At 42.9% G+C, this 19,042-nt stretch overlaps 1 protein-coding gene across 3 annotated transcripts in view; it reads left to right on the top strand.

The window, feature by feature from the left end:
* ESR2 (estrogen receptor 2) overlaps nt 1-19,042 on the top strand; it is a 66,828-nt gene that overhangs the window by 19,497 nt on the left and 28,289 nt on the right. For 2 of the 3 annotated variants that reach the window (XM_008063319.1, XM_008063318.1), the window contains exons 4-6: nt 5,390-5,689; nt 9,191-9,329; nt 18,090-18,223. In XM_008063319.1, coding sequence (XP_008061510.1) covers nt 5,390-5,689; nt 9,191-9,329; nt 18,090-18,223 — 573 coding nt within the window. The remainder of the gene's footprint in view (nt 1-5,389; nt 5,690-9,190; nt 9,330-18,089; nt 18,224-19,042) is intronic. The other variant, XM_008063320.1, reaches the window with a different exon arrangement.

The raw sequence follows: 19,042 nt of genomic DNA, 5'->3' as shown, positions 1-19,042 counted from the left end.
TCTTACTAGTTTTTCTAGAGGAGCTTCCTAGATAACAGTGTCAAAGCTGCAACATGACACGACCTTGATAGAAGAATGGGAGTTCCTTGTCAAGGGCTTTATTTTATTGAACCTAGAATCCTCAGGACTAACTATAGGGCCTAGAACATAGAACTTTGTCAGCAAAAGCTTGTCTAATAATGTATGGGCCAGGCTCGGTGGCTCAACCTATAATTCCAGCACTTTGGGAGGCTGAGGCGGATTGCCTGAGTCCGTGGGTTCGAGACCAGCCCAGACAACTTGGCGAGACCTCGTCTCTACAATAAAAAGTCCAAAATTAGCCTGGCATGGTGGTGCGTGACCTGCAGTTCTGGCTACTTGGAAGGCTGAGGCGGATGGATCGCCTGAGCCCAGCAAATCAATGCTGGGGTGGCCGTGAATGTGCCACTGCACTCCAGTCTGGGCAATGGAGTGAGACTCCAACTCAAAAATAAATAAATAAATAATAAAAATACATTTGAATGTATGAATTCAAAATCTTTCACTTTGGGTATTTAAACCCATTTTGTAAATTCCTTATCCTCATATACTCTACAAGAGAGAAATGTGTGCTCAGAAGGGTGCTTTTTTAAACCGTACATTTTGTTTCATTTACCCTAGAGATATAATTGATCTTAAATATTTCTAGCACTCTGTTAATTACTAATAAAATTAATTATGTTTTAGGCCTTTAATTCTTTCAGTAATAAATTTGGTTCAAGTGTTCCTGAATGGATATATCTCTTTCTTCTACTGTAATTAGCCAAAGTTAAGAGGAAAGTCTGATTAATTTTCTTGAGAGCAATAGTTTGTTTGCTCATACTTTCTAACTAATATTTCTTTAAAAAATTGTAGACAATTACATTTAGTGAACAAACAATGGTGAGAGTATAAAAACTAGACATTTTGCAGATCTTAATCTTTAGAATTTTTTTAGGGAAAATTCATATAAAATTTGAACCCATGCTAATGATATCCTGGCTTACAGTGTTTTTCTTCATTTCCATTTTACATTTTGGTCTTTAGCAATGAATATTTGTAATAATTTTGGTGCTCAAATTTATAGGGGGTTAGAAGTTATCCTTTTGTTGTTGATTTCTATTGTTTTTTATTTTAGTCAAAGAATATGATCCATATGATAGCCATTTTAGGTCAGATTGTCTTCATGACCTAGTATGTAATAATTTTTGCAGATATATATGGTCTTTATAGATCAAACTTATTAATTATGTGACTCAAATGTTCTGTCAGTTACTGAGAGAAATATGTTAAAGTATTCCATTATATTAGAGTATTTGTCAGTTTCTCTTGTCTTTCAATCTCTTTGTGTTGTGTTTGGAGGTTCTGTTTGTTGTTTTGAAACATGTGAGTTTAAAAGTACTGTTCTTTTATATTCTGGTGATGAGTCTCCTTATCTCTAATAATGATTTTTGCCTCGAAGTTTGTCTGATATTGATAGAATAACTGCAGTTTATTTGGTTTTTTACCTGTTGCACATTTTTCTGTCCTTCATTTTCATCTTTTCTGAATGTTAGGGGTATCTCTTACAACTCGTCTATGTCTGGATTTAAAAATACATGTGATTTCAGAGTCACTCTTACATGGTGAACTGAATCCCTTTTTGTTTATTGCAGTCACTGATATTTGGGTTCATTTCTGTCATCTTGTTTTGTGCTTTCAGCATTTTTATTATGTATTTTCTACTTCTTTCTTTTTAGGAGTTGATCACATTTTCACATTTTTTTTTCCCTCTTCTACTAGTTTGAAAGTTATCCATTCTCTTTCAGTTCCTTTAGTGACATTTCTGTTTTTAACATGCAGTCTTGATTAATGTGAGAATTTAAGCTTCTCTCTTCCCAAATAATCTTAGAAAGTTCTAGCCAAAATCATTTCTTTCTTATCTTGCATGTTATTGTTTGGAATTTTGGTTCCACCTTGTTTCTGTATCTCCCAAGATTATTGTTTTATTCATTCAGTGTTTTTTTTTCAGATTTAATCTCATATTTGCCCATTTACTTTCTTACCATTGCTTCTTGAATCTCACTGTTTTCTTCTGGTTCATTTTTCTCCATCCCAAAGAACATAGTACAGCAGTTATTTCAAAGTGACTGTGAACGATCTGTCGTCTTTGTCTATGCATAATGGAAAATGTTCCTAATTTATCCTTGTTCTTCAATGATAGTTTACCTAAAAATGTAATTCTGAGTTGAAGGGTTTTTTCCCCCCTCCTTACCTCCTTAAAGACACTTATCCCATTGTGTCCTAGTTCATAAACCTACAGTAACTAAAACATTTTGGCACCAGCACAGGAATAGAAAAATTGCTCTATAAAACAAAGTAGAAAAAATTTTAAAAACACACTTTTATATATAATTATTTGTTAAATGACAAAGCACTTTATTTTTATTTTTTTGAGTTGAAGTCTCACTCCGTCGCCCAGGCTGGAGTGCAGTGGCACAAACACAGCCACCGCAGCCTCGACCTGCTGGGCTTTGGCAATCCTTCTGCCTCAGCCTTCCAAGTAGCTAGAACTACAGGCATGTACTACCACGCTGGCTAATTTTTGATTTATTGTCGAGATGAGGTCTTGCCAAGTTGCCCGGGTTGATCTCAAACCTGTGGGCTCAGGCCATCCACGCACTTTGGCCTCCCAAAGTACTGGGATTATAGGTTGAGCCACCGAGCCCAGAGAGTGACAAGACATTTTAAAGCAAGGGAAAAAGCTTATTCATTACAAGGTATTGGGAAGGCTCAGCCTGTAATCCCGCGCCTTTGGGAGGCTGAGGTGAGTGGATTGCCTGAGCCCGCAAGTTCGAGACCCACCTGGGCAACTTGGTGAGACCTCATCACTACAAGAAATCAAAAAATTAGCCAGGCATGGTAGCGCGTGCCTGTAATTCCAGCTACTTGGAAGACTGAGGTGGAAGGATCACCGGAGTCCCAGCAGGTCGAGCCCAGGAGCGGCCACTGCACTCCAGTCTGGGCGACAGAGTGAGACTCCAACTCAAAAAAAAAAAAAAAAAAAGGTATTGGGAAAATTGTAACATGATATATCAATATCTCATTGTACAAACATAGGTACAATTTCAAATAAATTTGAACTACAAAAATGCTTAAGAAGATATAGGAGAATATTTGCATATTATTGATGTGAAACAAAAAGACAGATTTGACTATGTACTAGACTTCTTGTGAGAGAAGACACCCTAAGCAAAGTTAAAAGACAGAACAAATAGTACAACTATGCATATGACAAACAGTAGCCTATCGTTACTATATAAAGAGCCTTTATAGGTTATTAGGAGAAAAAAGGCAAAATAAACAAGTAGACAATTCATAAGTAAAGAAATACAAAGGGCAAACATATTAGCCAACCTTGCAAGTAATTAAAAAGCACAAAGGGCCTGGTGTGGTGGTCTGTAATCCCAGCATTTTGGAAAGCCAAGGCAGGAGGATTGCTTGAGTCTAAGAATTCAAGATCAGCCTAGGCAACATAACGGAACCTCATCTCTACGAAAAAAAGAAAAAGCCAAGCATAGTGACACACGCCTGTATTCTCAGCTGCTCAAGAGGCTGAGATTGAAGGATCATCTGAGCTAAGGAGGTCAGGGCTGTAGTGAGCTGTGGTCATGCCACTGCACTCCCGGCTGGGTGTCAGAGTGAGACCCCACCTCAAAATAAATAAATAAATAAATAGCACAAAGTGAAACAAGATTGTTTAATCACTTGTCAGATTAGCAAAGATTAGAAATGATTTTTTTTATTTTTTATTTTTTGAGTTGGAGTCTCACTCTGTCACCCAGACTGGAGTGCAGTGGCAGCTCCCTGCCACTGTAGCCTCGACCCGCTGGACTCTGGCCTCAGCCTTCCAAGTAACTGGAACTACAGGCGCGCGCTACCATGCCTGGCTAATTTTTTGATTTATTGTAGAGATGAGGTCTCGCCAAGCTGCCCAGGTGGGTCTTGAACCCGCAGGCTCAGGCAATCCACTCACCTCAGCCTCCCAAGCGCTGATTACAGGCTGAGCCACCGAGCCCGGCTTAGAAATGATTTTTAATGCCATATGGTGTTATGTGAAAATAGGCAGGCAAACTATTGCTTAGATTATAAATTTGTAAATACTTTTGGAGTATTTACAAATCCATCAAGATGTATCAACATTTTAAATATGTAGATATCTTGGTTCAACAATTTGATTTCTTTGAATTTATTATAAGGAAGTAATGAGATATAAAGTAATTTTATATACAAAGAATATTTTTGTTGTAATATTTATACTAGCCAAGAGACTAGAACCAACCTAGATTTCCATCAACAGGGGATTCTTTGAATGATGCTGTATTCATAGAACAAAATGAATTTTAAATTGTTGTAAAATGTCATACTTTTAATAAAAAGAGAAGAAGCTTATAAAATGATGTACGCTATGATCTGATTTTGTGTATAAAATATAGAAAATTCCAAGAGCATAAAAAAGACCAAAATAATTTATGTCAAAATTTGTTCTCTTCTATATTTCCCAGACTTTTTTCTTTTTTGAGTCAGAGTCTCACTCTGTCGCCCAGGCTGGAGTGCACAGGCATACTCACAGCCACCACAGCTTTGACCTGCTGGGCTCAGATGATCCTTCCAACCCAGTCTTCCAAGTAGGGGGATCCAAGCTGCATGCCACCATGCCCAGCTATAATTTTTGATTTACTGTAGAGACAAGCTCTTGCCAAGTTGCCCAGGCTGGTCTCGAACCCGTGGGCTCTGGCAATTCTCTCGCCTCGGCCTCCCAAGAATGACCCCCGCGCCCGGTCAGTTTCACAGATTTTTTTTCAGCTAATTTGTTATTTGAAATATGCTTGTTTGTGCAAGTGTGAATATATATATTTCATACTTGCACCAACAAGCATATATAAAGACTTTTAATATATTATACATAATATATTTACACATACATATAAACATTTTAAGACTGCATTATCAAAGTACGTTATTTGATAACTGTTTGTACATTGCAGTGTTGAAGTTCTAACTTTTCAGGTTTCCACATGAGGAAAATTCCTAATTTCATGGTTTGGAAACGGAGGTAGGTCAACACTCTTTCAAAGAGAAACGGACTTAGCATCCACCGAGGCCCTTGAAACGGCACCTAAAAAGTTCTTAAAAGTCACGGGGCGGATTTTGCGACTTCAGTCCCGGCTGAACTGGTACGGAACTGGTACCTGCTCCACGGGCTCCAGAAAACACAGATCCAGCCTCTGTTCAGCCACGTCCTGAGAATGGACTCGGGCCTCAGGGACGTCCCTGCTCCGCTGTGCCCTGGCGACCCGGGAGCTCGAAGGCCGGCCAGGGAGAGCCCGTGTCGCCTTCTGTCTCCCCGCAGGCTCCCGGAGAGAGCGGTGTGCCTACCGCCCGGTGCGCAGGCAGAGAAGCCCGGCGGAGCCGCCGTACTGCCCCGGCCAGGCCAAGAGGAGCGGCGACCCCGCGGCCCGGGTGAGGGAGCTGCCGCTGGGGGCGCTCAGCCCGGAGCAGCTGGTGCTCTCCCTGCTGGAGGCCGAGCCGCCCCATGTGCTGGTGAGCCGCCCCAGCGCGCCCTTCACGGAGACCTCGATGATGCTGTCGCTGACCAAGCTGGCGGACAAGGAGCTGGTCCACATGATCGGCTGGGCCAAGAAGATTCCCGGTAGGGCTTTCTGGGCATTGGCTTTGCGTTGCTTCGTGGAAAGGCCCACCCCTAACCTTTCAGGGGCCAGGGTTCAAAGCAGGGGTCTGCTAGCTGGGCCTAGATGTTTACCAGCTTGATGGGTGATGTAGAGCTTTTGAATGAAATAACTTCGCCTCCCATCTTGGCATACATGCCTTCGACAAGGCCGGGTTCCCATGCAGAATTCTTGGACTCCTCTGAGTGCAATACCAGACATAGCAGTGCAGGAAGAGTTGTACATGGACCCCGGTATTATTCCAGACTCCCTTCTTTTTCCAGTCTCAGATGCCCCACATACCATTTGGTACAAACCCCACCCTGCCCCCCTCCTATGTGTCCACACCTCTTACACACACTCACCTGTTGCCCCACCTCTCATGCCTAGTGGGGGCGGGGTCTGGGAGGATGGACCCACAGAAGAGACCCACCCAGGCTCTTGAATTGGGCTTGGGGTCATTTGGGCAAGAAATTCTAGGGTCCTGGGACTTGTAATGTGGTTAAAAGGAGGACGTATGAGCTTCACATTGGCCTCTCTCTCTTGGCTGGGGTCTCCTAACCTTGGGGGTTGGGTAGTGTCCGATGCAGTATGACCAGCGTGAAAGTGAGAGGTGTGTCAGACTCTAAATAGGAGTTTGTCAAATATTGTTCCAATAGAGAAAGTCTCAATATTATGGACATAAATGAAAATATAGGGACAAATAGAGTAAATCAGCAGTTGATGTTCCATGAGTCACGGATGGACCAGTAAACCGGGAACACCATCAAGTTAGAAATGGGTTTAGTTATGCATGAATGGTCATTTGGGGCCTGTAATTTTCGTCCTATAAAGCGATCACTTCCTTAGGCTCGTTGGTAGCGCAGACCTGAAGTACGGGATTGTGCTAACATGACCGGCGAATTCTCGTTTGAATGGGTATGTATCTGTGGAGGAGTGAATCTGGGATTCTGACCTAGAATGGCAGCCCTCCCGTCATCCTCCTGCAAAAGCTTCTCCACGCATTTCCTTTCAGCCCTCCATGAAGAGAGGTCTCTCCCCAGGTTCTAAGCCACTGAAGATGTTTGCATGACCTGGGGACAGCAGCTGCGTTGGGCAAACTGCAGAGATTAGGAGGAGTGAGAAGCTGGAGGAAGAGCAATTGGGAATTAAGAGCCATGGGAACCAAGGTCCAGGGGATGACCATATTTTGTGGTCATTTGTTGGCCTGGGCCCATTCCTGCTGCACGTCCTGAGAATTTTTTGGCTTCCAGTTGTGTTTTGTTTTGTCTAGCATCTTCACCTTTTGCCAGCATTATGTTATTTTCTGACAGTACTGAGGCACTTTCCTCTAGTTTTTGCTTTAAAGGTGTTCCAGACACCGTTTTGCAGGACCCCACATGGGGAAGGATGGTGAACTTAGTTATTGCTGAAAGCTGTGCACTTCCTTTGTGCCATAACAACTGAACTCTTAAGCTGCATTACTTTTTCTTCAAGCCTGGTATTTTGAAAATTTTTCAGAAAACTTAGACATAGTCTGAAGGTGTGATTCCCCCTCTCCCCTTCTCTCACCTGGCATGGTCCTTGTCCAAACCAAAAAGATATTTAAATATCATCTAGGCCGGGTGTGGTGGCTCACGCAAGTAAAGTTAGTGCTTTGGGCGGCCAAGGAAGGAGGATTGCTTGGGCCCAGGAGTTTGAAATCAGCCTAGGCAACATAGTGAGACTTCATCTCTACAAAAAAATAAAAAAAAATTAACTTCATGGTTGCTCATACCTGTAGTCCCAGCTGCTAGGGAGGCTAAGGCAGAAGGATTGCCTGAGCCAAGAAGGTTGAGGCTGCAGTGAGCTGTGATTGTGCCACTGCATTCCAGCCTGGGCGACAAAGTGAGACCGCGACTCAAAAAAAAAAAATTAAAAGAAAGTCATCTAGGCTTGATCTTGATCTTGTTGAATATCTGCTGATCTCTCTTGGGTGGGCTTATTGTCTGTAACTGAGGGTGAGATTGGAAGGTGGAAACATATTAGGAACCTGAGCTGAGCATAGCAGGTGGCTTTGGAAGGTGTTTGTCCATCTTTGCCTTCATTTCCCCATTAAATTCTCCTTTGTGGAGATTGGCATTATCATGGTTCAGAGACTCCATTTTTTCTCCGTGCCACAGTTTCCTCATCTGTTGAATGAGGCTGATAAGAGATGCTCTCTGTAGGACATTCTCAGAGATAGGCCTCACTAGCCCCATTTTTCCTAGAGGAAAAGCAAAGACTTAAAAGGAGACAAAGCAGCCAGCAGGGAAGAGGCTGAGCAGGGGTTCCAGCAAGAGCCCACTTCCCTCCAAGGCAGTGCCTGTCATCACCATATTTGCACTGCGAGGCTTCCTCCTTTTATCTTGGCTTGTGGAGGAAGCCCTGTGTTCCAAGCTTTGCTTTTGAAGTGCTCACCTCCCCAGAGACTGATTACTGGCTTCTTCCCAGTTCTTTGACCAACACAGGCTATTAGGTTATCAGGACCGGCTTCGGTTGTTATATTTGCTCTTAAGGCTGGAATCACCTAGAAACAGCCCTTCTACCCCGAAGAATGAGCTTCATACTGGATGGGAAATTTTCAGCGGTTGCGGAAGCCATTTCAGTTGAAGCCTTGACTTTCTGCAGGGCCCGGACCTGCTCTTTGGGCACTACCCCCAGCCTCCCCCTGCGCCATTCCTCCACCTGACTGGTCCCAACCAAGGGCTGGGTCAGATAGGCAGCTCCTCTGACTGGCAGCCAGGCGCTGTCTGGCTCAGCAGTGCAGAGGAAGTATTAGGCTCTAGCTAACACAGATGGGTTCTGGTTTCCTGTTCTCTAGCATCTGATGGGGGAGCTGAATGAGCCCAGGTCATAGTGCTTTATAAGTTCTGTGATGATGCTGATGCTGATAATGAGCTTTTATTATTTTTTTTAGAGATGGGGGTCTTGCTATGTTGCCCAGGCAGGTCTTGAACTCCTGGGCTCAAGTGGTCTTCCTACTTTGGCCTCCCAAAGTGATGGGATTACAAGTGTCAGCCACTGTGCCCTGCCTTACAAATTCTAAATGAAGTGTATTTGTCTGTGGGAGGGATCCAAGACTGAAAACTGAGTGGCACAACTTAAGTACAAAATTTTCTTTCTTTAACCAGCAGTTAATCACATGTTTAAAAAACTGATGCTTGTGAGCTGGGCGTGGGGGCACATACTTGTAATTACAGTTACTCGGGAGGCTCAGGTGGGAAGATTGCCTGAGGCCTGGAGTTTGAGACTGTAGCGTACTGTGACCATGCTTGTGAATGGCCACTGTGCTCCAGTCTGGGCAGCATAGTGAGACCCTGTCTCTAATAAAATAAAATAAAATAAAATAAAAACATTAAAATATTTATTCTTTCCCTGTATTGCTTGTGTTTTCTGAGTGTTTTAAAACTTGTCACTCTGTCTTTACAGACACGGGGTACTGAGGAGGAGGGCGGGTGTGTCTCACGGCCTCTTGCTTTCCCCAGGCTTTGTGGAGCTCAGCCTGTTCGACCAAGTGCGGCTTCTGGAGAGCTGCTGGATGGAGGTGTTAATGGTGGGGCTCATGTGGCGCTCCATCGACCACCCTGGCAAGCTCATCTTCGCTCCAGACCTCGTTCTGGACAGGTGAGAACAAAACGCATTGTGTTTCTTCTCTGACTTGTGTGAGGAGCTTAGTGAGTGGGAACAAAGTCCCAGGTGCTGCAATTAAAATCTCACAGCTGAAGGATGATTAGAGGATGATAATGTCATCAGCTTCTTCACTGGGTCAAGAACTGGAGAAGGAGAGAGCACAGGTGCGAGGGGCCCAGGTCCAGAGCCTCACTTTTCATCTGGGCGATGCAGCGTTCACAGGCCAGGGCCATCAGGGGTCTGCATCCTGTAAGTATGTGGCCCTCAAAGGCACAAAGCTATGTAGGTTTTTCTGCATTAAAAATTCCATTTTCCAGTTATAATCTTAAGTTGTCCCGCTGTTTTTTTTCCCACCTACCAATTACGTCTTGAGCTATCTGGACAGGTGATAAAATTCTTATGAAGCTGCCAAGTTCATTTTCCCATGCTTTAACTCACTCTAATGCATGTGACCATCTAGCATTTCTGACCATAGTGGTAGAAGGAGTGGTTATTAAAACCACATGAAAGTTAACAGAAACCGGGACATGATGGTGCTGATGCCATCACTTGATTGCGTTTAGTTTTCCTATAAATATGAAACAGAAAAGAACCCATTTTTCATTGACTTAAGTGGGAAAGCTGGAATACACAGCAACACTCAAGCTTTTTAACAAAAAGGATAGAATACTCTTTTGGTGTCAATTTGAGCAGCTTGAAAATTTCCATGGAAATTGATTTCCACACCCCTTCCATTTAAAAAGTGCCAGTGTTGAATGTTCAGCCACATCTGACTCTGGGCACAGGATGCCCAGCGCCTGCCCCAACACTTGCGTTATGATCCTGCTACCAACTTAGATCGTCAGAAGATCCGTGCGCACTTTGTGCAGAGGAAGAGTGCTACCCCAAGGGACCAGTGCTCATTCTGCCTGTTGTCATAGAGGACATGTTGACAGAGCACCATCCTGAGTAACGGTGTTCTGATTGAGAACAGAGCCTTTGGGAAGAGCCGGAGCGTGGATGCGGCTCAAGCAGGAGCAAGCCCAGGTAGTGGTTCCCCCTTCTAGTGGGCTCTGAAAGCCCAGAGCCGTGCAGGGCAGCAGACCCTTCAGTAACAATCAAAATAGCTAAACTATTGGCACCATCTTAAACGCTTGATGTCTGTTGACTCATTTAATCTTCACAGCAGCCCTTTGAGGGTCAGTGCCATTGTTATCCCTATCCTTCAGATAAGGAAATAAGAGCTAAGTAACCTGCCTACAGTTACAGGTTAGTAAGTGGTGGAACTGGACTTGGGGATTTGCCCAAGGGCAGGCTAACTTTCTACTTGATTCTTATGTCTTAGGACAACTCTAGTCGATTCTCAGCCTACTACAGAAACCTACTCCTCTTGCTGTAGTCTCAGGGTACCTTGCAAGGCAGGCTGAAAAGCCAAGCACCAAGCCATTGTCCCCTTTCTTTTTTTTTTGAGTTGGAGTCTCACTCTGTCGCCCAGACTGGAGTGCAGTGGCTGCTCCCAGCCACCGCAGCCTCGACCTGCTGGGCTCCAGCGATCCTTCCGCCTCAGCCTTCCGAGTAGCCGGAATTATAGGCATGTGCTACCACGCCCGGCTGATTTTTTGATTTATTGTAGAGATGAGGTCTTGCTGCCCAGGCGGGTCTCAAACCCACGGGCTCAGGTAATCCACTCAGCCTCCCAAAGGCGCGGCATTATAGGCTGAGCCACCGAGCCCTGCTCATTGTCCCCTTTCATTCATTATATTACTCTTGGTGGTTTTTTGCTTGTTGGAGTTTCACCCTGTTGCCCAGGCAAGAGTGTAGTGGCATGATCATGGCTCACCATACCCAGCTAAGTTTTTTTTTTTTTTTGGTAGAGACAAGGTCTTGCTATGTAGCCCAGGCTGATCTTGAACTCCTGGGCCCAAACAAAACCTCCACTTCAGCCTCCCAAAGTGCTGGGAATCCAGGTGTGAGCCACCATGCCTGGCCACTTGTCATTTTAAGTAAAGCTCATACACACATATCAGAATTTAGTTCTAGAAGTTAGTCCAGGGAAGACGTTCCATGCCTTAATGAACCAATTAACTTGTAGACTTTGGGATTCAATTATTTTACTTTTTGCCTCGATTTCTAAATTGATGTCAAATTTAGTGTTATATTTTAAGCGACTGTTTAATTCCTGGTTTTTCGAACAATTAACTCTCTCTTTTTGTGTATGGGTTCTTTAATTCCTGTAAGTATGTGTATAAGTGTGTGTTACTGTAAATGGATGCAAATTCTGGATAAATATTAGGCCTACGTTTTAGTCAGGTAATAGAAGAAAGAAAACCTCATTTTTCTTACAAATTATTTTTATTTTTTGAGTTGGGGGTCTCACTCTGCTGCCCAGGCTAGAGTGTGGTGGCACAATCACTGCTCACTCCTGACTCAACCTCCTGGGCTTATGCAATCCTTCCACCCTATCTTTGAGTAGCTGGGACCACAGGCACATGCTACCATGCCTGGCTAATTTTTTTATTTTTTGTAGAGATGAGGTCTGTCTGTGTTGCTTAGGCTGGTCTCAAATTCCTGGGTTCAAGCAATCCTCTTGCCTCAGCCTCCCAAAGTATTGGGATCACACACATGAGCTACCATGCCCAACCCAAATTGTTTTTAATAGATGCACTTTGCCCTTTATAAATATTTGAAAATATTATGCTTTATAACATATACATCTAGTGAGTATAGAAAGAGATTTCTTGAGAATTGTGAATGCATTCACATTGAGCAGGCATTTTTTTTTTTTTTTTGGTGCCTACTGGTGTTTATTTTTTGTTGCAATCCTTAGAATTGTTTTTAGCAAATTAACTAGTCTAGAATGTCCAGTCCAAGATAGTTCAGTTACTTAGTGCATCTCTTTTTTTTTTTTTGAGTTGGAGTCTCACTCTGTCACCCAGACTGAGTGCAGTGGCCGCTTCTGGCCACCGCAGCCTCGCCTGCTGGGCTCCGGCGATCCTTCCGCCTCAGCCTTCCGAGTAGCCGGAATTACAGGTGCAAGCTACCATGCCCGGCTAATTTTTTGATTTTATTGTAGAGATGAGGTCTCGCCTGCCCAGGCGGGTCTCAAACCCACAGGCTCAGGCAATCCACTCACCTCAGCCTCCCAAAGGCGCGGGATTACAGGCTGAGCCAACGAGCCCGGCTAGTGCATCTCTTATACACAGAGAAATATACTTCTGTGTCATTGGTGTTTTTCTGGAGGTGTTGATGATTCAAAAAGTCAGGGATCAAGCTCCTTAAAGGAGTTCTATTTCGAATTGTTTTTGCAAAGTGAATAAATAATCTTCACACTATTTGAAAATAACGGAATTGTTTTATTTTTTTGCTGGGTTATCCTACCAGAGATCCTTCAAGTGGTGATACAGCTATATAAGCAGGGGATATAGCTACCTTCACCCACTTGAGACTGTAATTTCTATTTACTTTTATTCTTGTTGAGGCTTCTGCAACAAGAAAACTTGAACCAACTGAGGATGAGAGGAAAATCCAGGAATCTCAGCTTATTTCTAACAAGGTAGTTCTTTCTGTAGTAACCACTAGAATCATAAATTCATACAGAGACCTACCACAGAACTCAAGTGTCTACTTGCTGAAAAAATCATATATGCTAAGACACTTAAGGACTTTGTGTCCTTATCATCAGCAGGATACTGTCTCATGTTAAGTGTTACTGAAAAGTCAGAGGCGGTTTAACCCCGGGCTCAGACTCCATTGTAAACATTTACAGTGTTCCATGGAATCATAAATCTGTAAATGTACTCAGCTTACATTCACATTGGCTATTTGTATGCTGAATTTCAAGATAGCTATAGAATTTTCACTTCTAATTTTTTTTTTTTCCGAGTCAGGGTCTCAACTCTGTCACCCAGGCTGGAGTGCAGTGGTATGATCCTAACTCACTGCAACCTTGACTTCCTGGGATCAAGCGACCTTACCGTCTCAGCTTCCTGAGTAACTGGGACTACAGGTGTGAACGGCCACACCGAGCTAATTTTTGGATTTTTTTGTAGAGATGAGGTCTTGCTATATTGTCTAGGCTGGCCTCAAACCTCTGGGCTCAAGCGATCCTCCTGCCTTGGCCTCTCAAAGTGCTGGGATTACAGATGTGAGCCACCGTGTCTGGCCCACGTTTACATTTTATTTTATTTGCTTGTTTGTTTACTATTCATATTTTCTATAGAAATAGGGTCTCGCAATGTTGCCCAGGCTGGTCTTGAACTCCGGGCCTTAAGCTATCCTCCAACCTCGGCCTCCCCAAGTGTTGGGATTATAGGTGTGAGCCACTGTGCTCAACCACTTTTAAATTACCCTTTGTACCCAAGTAATTTCACTTTGGCTCATTATTTATTATTTTCTATGTTTTAAGCCTTAAACCCCCCCCCCCCGCCACACATACACAAACTGTGGTCTCTACTCGTGTATATTTGGGTACAAAATAGTATACCCCAAAGCAAGACCCACTCTTTCAACATTTTGTTGGTCTCAAGCAATATTCTTCTTTTTATAAAAAAAGTGATTATCAAGTAATAAAATATTCCATGTGTAATTACTATTTTTCTTTTTTAGTACTAGTTTATGGACAAATAGTATGCAGAAGTAAATTTCTGTGACTAGGTCAGTTTAATATATTGTTTTAGTATTTTAATGTTTCAGTTGCATGTCCTCCTTTTTTCTTTTTTTCTTTTTGTAAAAATAGACAGGGTCTTGCTCTGTTGCTCAGACTGGTGTAGAATAGAGATCATAGCTCATTGTAACCTCGAACTTCTAGGCTAAGGGAATCCTCTCACCTCAGTCTCTCAAGTAGCTAGGACTACAGGAACATGTCATCATGCCCAGCTAATTTTAAAATTTTTATTATTTTTATTTTATTTTTGTAGAGACAGAGTCTTGCTATGTTGCCCAGGCTGGTCTCAAACTCTTGGCCTCAAGTGTTGATCCTGCCTCGGCCTTCCAAAGCGCTGGGATTATACGCATGAGCCACTGTGTCTGGCCAGCCCTAATTCTGCCTCATTTCTTACTCTCATAATTAATTTTTCAATCTAAAGTTACAAAATAAATGGGATAGATCTGAATTTGGTATTTTAAAGTCCCTCCTCACTTGGTCTTGAGTTACTCACTCTGCTAGACTGTCATTTATGAGGCTTTGCACTTTATTGTTCCTATATTTCTCACTGATTCTGTAGAAATGTGTTTGGTTTCTACAACCTGTGAAGTGAATAAAAATATTCTAACTTTGCCACCTCTTGAATGAAAGAAAGCAATCAGACCCAGTTCTTTAGACTTGGCTTAGAATTTTACTTTCTCCACAAGGAACACATTCCACGATCACTGTGAGTTGCAGTATTTATCAGGGCTCAAGATGCCTCTGTGTGTAAATCTCCCCTCATTTTTGACAGATGAATTTGCATTAAAAATGTTTTAATGAGTTTTAGTATTTAGGGATTGTTCTTAGGCACAGTGGTAACTTCTGGAAAATGAAATTGATTTCAGGTGGGTCCCTTACTCTACCACCGTGTGTGTGTGTGTGTGTGTGTGTGTGTGTGTGTGTGTGTGTGTGTGTGGTGCATATTCCCACGTTGGACTTTGAGTCTCACAGAAGAGTAAAAAGCCAAATAATTACACCATTCATGCAGGAGTCGGGGGATCTTTTGTTTTTGCCACACAGACATATTTTAAAACCAGCTTTGCTCAGTATCACATGTCTTCAAGCCTGAGTTACAATTTCCATTAATTAGTTGCCCCCAGGCAGAGTGACTTGATGATATGGCAGGAGGGACATTCAGTGAACAACTGCAGTATGCGGGGTCTATGTTGTCTTTACTAGATGCCTGCACCAGGCTGCTTGGGAGAGCCCAGAGCTGGGGAGCTGGTTAGGGCAGGTGGGAAGATGGGGCCATGGAGACAGTTGAAGACTTCCTACAGATCTTGGCACTCTTTGCCCAGGGCCCTGATCGCCAAGACGGCCTTTCCCGGGGAGTGACTTTAGGATGTTTTGTCACTTAACCTGTGTACTTACAGAAATGGAACTGTTCGCAGACGTTACCATACTCATTCACTCAATGAGCAGTTTGCATACTTTTGTAGCTCTGTGTGGGTCTGTCAGGGGGTCATGCGGGCGAATGCTGTCCTGTATAGCACCTAGCGGGAAAGACCTCCTGGGGTGAGTGTGCCCAGTGGTGTCAGTTCATCTGAGTTCTGCAGAGGCCCTGCCCCCACACACCACCATTGCTAGAAATGGCCTGGCTTGGAGTTGGGGGAAGAGGGAGGGGAGCAACCAGTTCCTTGAAGCTCTCTGCAGGGGCTGCGAGAAAGACTGAAAATGGACTCGAGAGGCCTACTACTCTTCCCTGCGTGCCGCAGGCTTTCTGGAGCACGTGAAGGTCTCATGGCAAAAATCATCCAACTATTTATTGAAGACTTGAGACTGACAATCACAGAAGTTTTTTGGGAGCAGGGAGATGGAATAATGTGCGTCTGGCTGGAGTGAATAGAAGTTGGTATTCCCCAGATAAAGTTCAAGTAATTTACTTCAAAAGTGTATTTATTTTTTAATGCAATTACATTTTATTACTATATTGCATCAAATTTAAGATGGTTTGAATTGTAAGATATATCCTATTTCTGATGTGTACATGGGAGGGACCCCCCAAAATGGAACTTATTTGTAAAAAGAATTCTGTATTTATTCTTACCTGCTTAAACTTCAGTAACCTTCAAAGTCCTCCTGTTTAATGCAATACACTTATAAAGACACTTTTCCACTGCTCAAAACAGTTTTTGAACTTGTTCATTTCGATGCCTGTTAGTGTTGCTTTTTTTCATCTTTTCCACATCAGCAGAATGTTTCCCTTTGAGGACGTTTTTCGTCCGGAGAAACGAAAAAATGACGAGGTGTGAATAGGGTGAATAGGGAGGGTGGGACACGGGGGCCATACCATTTTTGGTCAAAAACAGCTGAACACTCAGCATGGTGTGGGCAGGTGTGCTCGCAAACCACTCATCATGAAATGGGAAGAATCTCCAAAAAAATTCACCGATACTGATCGCAGTCTCTCACAGTGCTGGTTGGTACACTGATGCCGATGGGTTTCTAGAACACCCACCTAGCGGGGAGGCCTGTATTGCAAGGGACCCACCTCCGAAAGATAATTCTGATTTTGGGGGAGATCTCCTGTCATATATATTTTAGGAGTTGTGGGGCACGTGAGGATTTGCTACCTAAGTAGATTGCGTGAAGGTGAGGTTTGGACTTCTCACGAGCCTTCTCCTCTGGCAGTGATGGACATGGTATTTATGGGTGGTTGTGTGCCCCTTCCCTTCCCTCCCCTTCCCCCCTCCCTCTTTTAGCAATACCCAGTGTCTGTTATTCTCGTCTTTGTGCCCGTGTGCCCGATGTTTAGAGCCCGCTTATAAGTGAGAATGTGCAGAATTCAGTTTTTTGTTTCTGTGATAGATCACTTATAATGATGGTCTCCAGCTGCATCTGTGTTGCTGCAGAGGACACGGTTTTGTTCTTCCTTATGGCTGTGTAGTAGTTCATCATGTACATGTATGCATTTTCTTTATCTAGTCCAATTTTCGGTGGGCAGTAGGGTTGGTTCCTTGTTTTTGCTTTTGTGAATAGTGCTGCAGTGAACATGCATGTGCAGGTGTCTTTTTGGCAAAGTGATTTGTGTTCCTCTGAATATATTCCCAGGAGTGGGATTGCTGGGTCAAATGGTAGCTCAACTTTTAGTTCTTTGAGAAATTGCCACATGCTTCCCACAAAGGCTGAACTACCTTACATTCTCAAAAAATGTATTTAAAAATGTATTTCTATAAGGAATGCTCAAAATAATTTTGGTTGTATGGCCCAGAGTTTGTTTAAAATGTTTGCTTAAAAATAATCTGTGATGACATCAAACACGGTATAATGGACACTGGAGACTCCGAGGGGGAGGGGAAAGCGGGGGAAGGATGAAAAATCACCTGTTGGACACGGTGTGCACAGGTAGGGGGCTGGGTACACTTACAGCCCAGACCAAAACTATCTGTACTTGGCAAAGCTGTTGAAATAAAATAAAATTTTAAAAAATAGCATATTTGACAAGTCAAAAATTTTCCTGTCTCCATATAGACCTCCTTTTCCTGATTTTAATTCATCTTTTCTAATTGTGATCTCTTTGTCAAACTCACTGTTTCCAAATTACACTTAAATGTCTCTTAGTTGCTATGCCAGTTTCTAGGTGACCACCAGGAAGTGAGAGTTAAGCCCTAGATGTGAAGGTTTATTTCTTCTTGGGATATTTGCTTCTGTAACGCCCATCTTCCTCATTAATGCATTCTGATGGGAATATGGAACATCTCATTTTTGTAAAATGTGTCCTATCTAGTGCTGGTTGACTGAACTGGTTTAGATAGAAATAATTATCAGGAGTGATATTTCTGTAAGAAGACACTTGGTGGACCAGGTAGAAGAAAAATGTAATTCCAATGCCTATTTTTGCCTATATAACATGTATTCACGCATTTACTTAAGGGATTTATAGGAAACAGTCTGTCTTCTTTCTGTGAAGATTATTCTAGAATGTCCTATTTCTAGGGTGTGGTACCATGAATGCCTTGTTATAGCTGACATGGTCTTACAAGATAAATATGTTATTCAATGAAATTTGAGATTGAAAATGAAACACTCCTGATGGTTTTTGATTGTTGCCTGAAGCTGTGTTCTCTAAACTTCCAAATGAACTTTTGTAGGGATGAGGGGAAGTGCGTAGAAGGAATTCTGGAAATCTTTGACATGATCCTGGCAACGACTTCAAGGTTTCGTGAGTTAAAGCTCCAACACAAAGAGTATCTCTGTGTCAAGGCCATGATCCTGCTCAACTCCAGTAAGTAACCACACAGCTGGGCTTGTTCTCTCAGGGAGAGGCGCTGTTTCTAGAACTGCGTGTGATGTTAAGACGAGTGTTGAACTTCTTTTACATTATTTCAATAGTGTAAAACGGCTTCCTTCTGGGTTCTCTGCTTTATTTTTATAGGACTGTAAACTGTTGTTAACTTTTGGTAACTTGAATATAAATTGTTCATTAGGTGAATGGCTGGCAGACAACTTAAAAATTGCTCAGGCTACTTTCTGAAAGGGGCAGAAAGGGACTTTAAAATGTTTACCCTTTAGCCTCTTTTCAATGTTTTTATAGACATTTACATGGTTGGCATGCATTTATATTTACTGCTTTGGGTCCTACTCTTTACAAATTCAAGCACTCATTTCTTCATTTAGTAAAGACACTTAAGATATAACCCCACCATCAAATAGCTCATAGTGTAGGGAGGGAGAAAGAGGAAAAAAATCATTAAAAAAAATGATCTCAGCTGGGCGCGGTGACTCATGCCTATAATCCCAGCACTTTGGGAGGTTGAGGTGAGAGGATTGCCTGAGCCCACGGGTTTGAGACCAGCCTGGGCAACTTGGCGAGAACTCATCTCTACAATAAATCAAGAAAAATCAGCCGGTCATGGTGGTGCATGCCTGTAGTTCCAGCTACTTGGAAGGCTGAGACGGAAGGATCGCCTGAGCCCAGCTGGTCAAGGCTGCAGTGGCCATGAGCATGCCACTACACTCCAGCCTGGGCAACAGAGTGAGACTCCGACTCAAAAAAATAAATGAATAAATAATGATCTTAGTGCTGTAATAAAGTGTACACCAA

The sequence above is a fragment of the Carlito syrichta genome, unplaced genomic scaffold (genome assembly GCF_000164805.1).
Source record: "Carlito syrichta isolate Samal-C Ts95f unplaced genomic scaffold, Tarsius_syrichta-2.0.1 Scaffold306742, whole genome shotgun sequence".
Classification (NCBI taxonomy): domain Eukaryota; kingdom Metazoa; phylum Chordata; class Mammalia; order Primates; family Tarsiidae; genus Carlito; species Carlito syrichta.
Note: the sequence above shows the minus strand (reverse complement) of the source record. Positions and strands in the feature narration are given on the sequence as shown.